Source organism: Peromyscus leucopus, chromosome 1 (assembly GCF_004664715.2).
Source record: "Peromyscus leucopus breed LL Stock chromosome 1, UCI_PerLeu_2.1, whole genome shotgun sequence".
Classification (NCBI taxonomy): domain Eukaryota; kingdom Metazoa; phylum Chordata; class Mammalia; order Rodentia; family Cricetidae; genus Peromyscus; species Peromyscus leucopus.
The window spans coordinates 10,590,982-10,597,600 of NC_051063.1; the positions used below are offsets into that span (position 1 = coordinate 10,590,982).

A 6,619-nucleotide genomic window follows, 5' to 3' on the forward strand; every position below is an offset into this window, starting at 1 on the left:
CACCTTGGCACTCAGGAGGACAAGTGAGTGTCCTGTCCCCAGTGCCTGGCCTACATTAGAAAGTATTTTTTTTTTTAAATCACACCTATAACCCAAGAAGGTTATAAATTAACATTATTTCTTCTTTCATCTCAACTACGTCTCAAATTAATTTTCTGTTGTCTAATATGTAGAGGGCAGCTGCCCGTGAGCTCAGAAGAGACCACATACTCAACTGAGAGCTACCAAAGTAACACACATTTAAGTACTATCTTTATACCAGCTTAATATAAACTCCGTATTTTGTTAGTGACCTGACCCCTAACAACACGTCCAAAATAAACACAGGAGCTTTTAAGCAGGCCTGTTTGGGCATGTGATAATAATAAGCTGCTCCTGGTGTAAAGCAGGAAGCTGGGGGCTGGTTCCTCCTACTCCAGAGTCCCAGAGGTGTGTCAGGAGTGTTCTGCCAGGTCCCAGGTCTGGCAGCATCTGCTCATTGGGGATATATGCTCCACAGTGCAGTCAGATCCCATCTGAGTTGGAAGATCTGGAAACAGAGGAGGTATCTAACTGGGGACAGTCCTCCTCCACCATTAGGATCAGAGCTTCCCCCTTCACTTATTTTGTCGAATCCTTCCTTCACACTGTGCACAGCTTCCTTGGGGCACCAGGGTCCTTTCTGAAACAAGAACTTCAACACAATCACCGTGCACTTCACTTTGCCTTCCTGCCTCTCCCTCTTTTCTCTAAACATGAAACAATCAGTTTACTCCACCTAGGTAGAAAGGGTACCCGGCAGGGGCTGGGTGCAGGAAGGGTCCTGGAAATGGCGGTGGTCCACTACTTGTTTGCTTCCTTTTGGGGTGCGGAGACAAGGGACCCAGAATTGGGACCATTGGCACCACTAAAAATTACAGGAACCATTCTGGCTGATCTGGAAGGAAGAGGCAATACTTTCTTGAAGAGACAGAGACTCTTTCTTCGGGTCAAATGTTTGTAGACCCCCAAAGCTAGGCTCCCAGCGGGGCTTCAGGCACCGGCTAGTTGGAAAGTGGACAGACAGAGAAGGCAGACTCCAGATTCTCCCCTAATCTCTGACCCCCCATATCATCTTTTCTCTTTCTGCCACCTAAAACTGTAGAGTGGAAAATCCACGGGAAAGCTAGACAAACTCTCCAATTAACTGAGCCCCAGCATTGAGGGCGGCTACCTAAAATATGTCAAAACTTAGTGACACACTGCAATGAGATTTGTAAAAGAGGTATGGGCACAAACACCGGTTTTGTTTGTTTGTTTGTTTGTTTTGTGTTATTTGTTTTTGCTTTTGCTTTTCAGGGTCTACCCCAAGCACACCCCAGCGACATTGCCAAGTAACTCTCCTTTTTGTCTCTTTACGTTCTTTTAATGGAAGGTTGGAGGATTTTCTTAGGTTGGTAGGCAGAAGAAAACTGGCTTGCAGTGGAATTTTGCTGGAGGTTAGAGGGAGACGGGAAGGGGGCCAGGAGCCCAGTCATGGCTTTCTGGAATCCAACATGCAGAGGGTCTCTCACCTTCTGTCCCCGCATCTGCCCAGCACCCGAGGTTCTGGCCATGGTTTGTTCGAGGCCCAAGAACTTCCTGCCTCCACCCCAGGCAGCAGTCACCCAGCCGCCAACAGTCACCTAGCAGACCCCACTCGCAGACCTCTCTTCCCTAGGCTGGGCAAGCAACAGGTCTCCCGGAAGGCGGTGGCACTTCCCATCCACCTAGTTAGTTAGTGTTCACCGATAACACTGGCAGTGGCATCTTCCAACCGTGCTGTTCTGGGCCACCAGTAATCCAATCCCACACCTGCTCTGTGGGCGCCGGCCCCTAGATCTGGGCCCTGCCCTGCCCCTGCCAACCTCAGAAAAGGTTGCCGATGGGTGATGATAGGAAAAATTTACTGCTGCGGGTTTTGCCAATTCAGACTAATGCTGACATGGGCTTAAAGAAATTTTCAGTTAGGGAAGTAGAGGGATGAAAATGGGTAGAAAGTAGCCAGCTGTGTGGACGGAGCACAGAACCGGCAAGGAACACTGTCCCCAGAGATGGCTCTCCCGTTGATCAGGCCTCTTGAAACTCTGAAGTTAAGAAATTAAGGACTGGGGGCGAATGTTCAACTGTGGCCTCATCTGCTAAGAAGAGAACAGCCTCACACCGGCACGCGTATATCCAGAGAGACGTTTTAATGAACACCCGATACAACACTGGCAGACAGGAACGAAGCGGCGCGCACACAGCCAGAGGGGACCTGGAGCCAGGGCCACTCAGCACCCCTCCCTAAGTTTGTTGCCAGTAAAGTGCTGCTCCTGGGTCTCAAAACCCAAGAAGGGCAACAGTGACGGGGTGAATTTATTCACAAACGGTAACTGAAGAATTCGCCTGAAAAGACACGCAGCAAGCGAAGGTGACGCCTCCTCGTTTGGGCTCCAGGAGATCGGAAGCGGACAGCCACCAAAAGGCACCCCCTCCTCCCCGACGCGCGCCCCTCTCCCCGAGGTGACTAGGCAACCTCGCACTAATAGATGAGCAAACATCCGTGATACAAGTGACTTATTTTTTTAAAAGTCCACATGGAAATGGTCGTGGGAATGAACTGTGTTCTCAGGCTCCGTAACCGTTTCTCACCGGATTGATCCACAGAGGAGTCGCAGGTGGAAAGTCGCCTTTATTGTCTCTCTCCAGGGTGGGGGGGCACCTCCCCGAACTTTACTTTTGGAATCTGGAGCTTTGCTCTTTAAGCCGCCGCCATTCTCTTTTGTGCGAACTAATTACTTTAGCTGTGTCTACTATCCTCCTCGACCTCGGGTCACAGCCAAGAAATGTAACCGTTTCCCTAAGGTCCCACTAAACACCCCCACCCCGTCAAAGCGACTTTATTCGTGGCGTCGTTTTCTTGTCCTTTTTCCTGACGAAGGAAATAACGAGACCAAACGCATGCATCCTTTTCCTTACCACCTAACACGAGTTCTCCTTAGTGGGGAGGCGGCTGCGGACGCTCGAGACCCGCAGACGGAAACTTGTAGTCTGAACTCCATTTCCGGCACTCTCTTGGGCTTCTGCTCCGGGTTCCGTCGCCAGCTTCTGCTCCAGGAAAGGGGTGATCTCCGCTTCCTCTTTGCCTGAAATGAGTTTTCCCTAACCGTTTTTGCTCCCTCCCCCATAACTTACCGATTTTTTTTTTAATTACAATAGAAACTCTTACCTGGAAATGGGCATTCATGAATCTGATTTACAAGATAGTAAAAACACAGACACCAGGAGGTTACATTTATTCAGACCAGTGGAGCATCCACTGTTGAGTTGTCGACCAGTTTCTAAAATGTCTTCTTTTTTTTTGCTCGAAGCCAACTTTGCCTCGTTGGGATGCTCCCTCGATCTGGGGCTGTTGACTCAGTCTCTCGCCAGCCAGGTGTCTCCTCCCCTAGGAGTGCACCAACACCGAGTGCAGGGAGCCTCCCTTACTGTCAGCCGTGCTGGCTGCGGTGGCCTCCAAGAGCGGGGCTGTGGGTGAGGCGGCGGCCGCGCACACGGTGGAAGGAGCAGGCAGCTGTTGGGACGCCGCGGGGACTGCCAGCGCCGGCGGCAGCGTGGTCACGGGTGGTAGTGCAGGCGTGGGCTTGATGGGCACAGGTACAGCTGGCAGGCTCTGGTTTGCCGAGTGGCACAGGGCCTTGACTGGCACCCCGAACGCCCCATACTCCGGGCCTACCGGGACCCCAGCGGCGGCGGCGGCGGCGGCCGCGGCGGCCACCGAATCCATCACGCCAACATGAGGCCACACCGAGCCGACGACATTGCCGAGCTGGCCTGGCACCGGGTAGCCCAAGTGGTGCATGACCGATGCCAAAGGCAACCCCCCAGCCTGCAGCACGCCCTTGTAGTCCCTCCCGATGATGTTCTCTATGGCGAAGGGGTGTTTGAAGCCCGTGGTGGACGCAGCGGCGGCGGCGGCGGCGGCGGCGGCCGAGCCCAGCCCGTAGGGTGGAAACTGAGACAGACGCCCCACGCTGCCCACCGCCGCGGCCGCCGCCGCCGCAGCTGCCGCCGCCACGGCCGCCGCCTCCTGCATCTTGCCGGGATGGGACGGCTGCGGAGGCTGCGACTGCGGCGGTGGCTGCTGAGCGGGCTGCGACGGGAGGTGTGGCGGCTGCGGAGCCGCAGCCGGCTGCTGGTGGAAATAGGGCACCATGTGCGTCGGCGGCGGCGGCGGCGGCTGGGGCGGGTGGTGGTGGTGGTGATGGTGTGCCGCGTGGTGGTGATGGTGGTGGTGGTGGTGCGGGTGGTGGGGGTGGTGGGGGTGCAGATGGCCCCCGGGCCCCGTACCGGGCGCGCCCTTGCTGCTTCCCGCGTGCAGGTGAGCGTGGTCTGCGCGCAGGACCTTGAAGCGCTTGCGGCGCCGCAGGAAGCTGCCGTTCTCGAACATGTCACCGCAGTCAGGGTGCAGAGCCCAGAAGCTGCCCTTACCGGGTTGGTCCGGCCGCCGCGGGATTTTGATGAAGCAGTCGTTGAAGGAGAGGTTGTGGCGCAGGCTGTTCTGCCAGCGCTGCGTGTGCTCGCGGTAGTAGGGGAAGCGCTCCATGATGAACTTATAGATGTCGCTCAGAGGCAGCATCTTCTCAGCCGAGTGCTGGATGGCCATGGCTGTCAGTGAGATGTACGAGTAGGGCGGCTTTTGGTCGCTGTACGAGCTCTTCCCCGGCCGTGGCATCTTCCCAAGCTCCTCCACCTCCTCCTGGTCCACAGTGGGCCTCGACGCCCCTCGGAAGCCGGATCCCGGCCTAAGTGTCCCCTCGAACTCTTTCTCCACCTGTGCAACCCGGATCACGAGCCCTCTCAACCCCCAGGACCCCTTTGGTTCGGCCCTCCTCCTTCTGGGAGCTGCCTAAGTCCCCACGATTGGCTTTTCGGGCCAATGCAGCTCGACGGTGCTCACAACTTTGGGTCTGGACTGTCGCCGACAGGCCCGCACAGTAGCCAGAGAGGCTCGCCAGCTTTACCTTGGTTTTCTCTGAGTCTTTCCCGGCTCGAGTGACTAGTCTGGAACTCCGGAGCGAAAGGTGGTTGAATGATTCTTTTTTGGCCTCTTTGACCTTTCTCGTTACAAGGGCAGCTCGGATCAAACCGACTGGGCGGTGGAGACTTTGGCTCTTTAAAACCCCGTCCGCGCTAGCTGTCCCGAGGCCACTGCTGACCCGACTTTTCAAGGCTTTGGAAGCTGACCTGGTACTGGGTCTGTCCGCGCTGGAGTTCAGTTCTTGTGAGAGAGGAGGGGCAGGATGAGGGGAGAGAGAACACTCTTCTAGCAGCCCGTGCCCTCTTTCTCAGGGGATCCTGAGGATGGAAGAGGCATCGAGCCCTAGGTGGTGGCTCCGAGGGAAAAAAGTTTGGTGGTGTCTGCAGCAGAGGCCCCTGCAGGCTCTACGGAGGGGAGGGTGCTCAGGACTCCCGGAGCTAGCCTCAGGCTGCAGGGGGCGTCGGCGGAGACAGGCCAGGACCCGGCTCGCCCGGTCGGCACAGCCGTCTGCGCTGCAGCTGCAGCCGCTCTGCCCCGCGGGTTTTGAGAAGAAGCGCTGCTGTGGCAGCGACGCGCTCTCCTGGCTGCGTTTTGTAATGGTCCCCGAGACGCCGAGACCCCTGCAGCTTGCGCTTCGAGACTATCACATGACCGAGGCTGAGGGACTCGCCGCCTCCCCAGCCTAGTCTTTCGCGGAAGAAGGGGGCAAGAAGGCACAGTGTCTCGTCCCCGCCCCTTATCCATTTCCACTGGGTACCCGGACCCTTTGCTTTTACTACAGCCTTGCCAGCCCAGGCGGCAGCCCGGTTGGCTGGGGAGCGCAGTTTGACCACTGAAAAGGGGTCACTGTCTAGGCGAGGTCCCTGCTGCTGGGTTCCACAAGGTCTAAGACTCACAACAAGGGGGCAGGGCTTGTTCTCACCCCGGGCCGGGTCTGTTCACCCACCCCCCTCCTAGTTTCCCGGTGTGCTGGCCACTCGGTCTCCAGTTTGGAGCATCATTGTCTTCAACGCCTCTTCTCTTGGAGAAATAGAGATGCCCAGAGGGTTGTAGGTGAAAGCCAATAGAAAGAAGAGCTGGGGCGTTTTCGTCAACCGCCAACTTGGTCCAGATTTTATTCGGCACGGCCTACATCTTGGCCGGGTATGCGCGCTAGGTTTAGGGAGGCGAGGACTGGTCTTTGCACCCCAGAACCTTGGTTTAGAGGGCTGAAGGACAATAGGCGGGAAGCTGGGATGAAAGAAGCTTGGGGGTGGGGGTGCGAAACTTCTATCCGTCTCCCTGGAAAACAGACTGAATGAGGTTTCTTTGAGGTGGCGCTGTCAGAGGGAGGGGAAGAAAGAGAAATTGAGGCTGAGGGGGTCTCATCACCTGGTTGTGTAGCTATTCTCCTTACCAGCGGGAAGATTATCATTAAAATAACACAGGAAGCCAAGATATCGCCCAGACCGTCGGGTGACCTGTAAGGGAACAGTAGCTGAGCCGGGGTAAAGGGCCCCTTGCTTGGCTGGGGCACTCACCCGCATACACATCGCTGAAATCTCAACGCACATTCAAAGAACCTTAAGTCTTTCTCTGGTTTGGGTCACATTTGCTCTC

The 6,619-nt window shown here is 56.1% G+C and overlaps 1 protein-coding gene across 1 annotated transcript; it reads right to left on the reverse strand.

The window, feature by feature from the left end:
• Positions 1-3,366: 3,366 nt before the first annotated feature.
• Foxb2 (forkhead box B2) lies at positions 3,367-4,882 on the reverse strand. The gene has a single exon (XM_028874851.2). It carries the CDS (start codon positions 4,712-4,714, stop codon positions 3,428-3,430), a length of 1,287 nt encoding a protein of 428 aa, XP_028730684.1. The 5' UTR covers positions 4,715-4,882; the 3' UTR covers positions 3,367-3,427.
• Positions 4,883-6,619: the final 1,737 nt, after the last annotated feature.

Bases quoted from the DNA above. Each gene is read 5' to 3' on its own strand.
- Foxb2 (XM_028874851.2), bottom strand. From the start codon at position 4,714: ATGCCACGGCCGGGGAAGAGCTCGTACAGCGACCAAAAGCCGCCCTAC.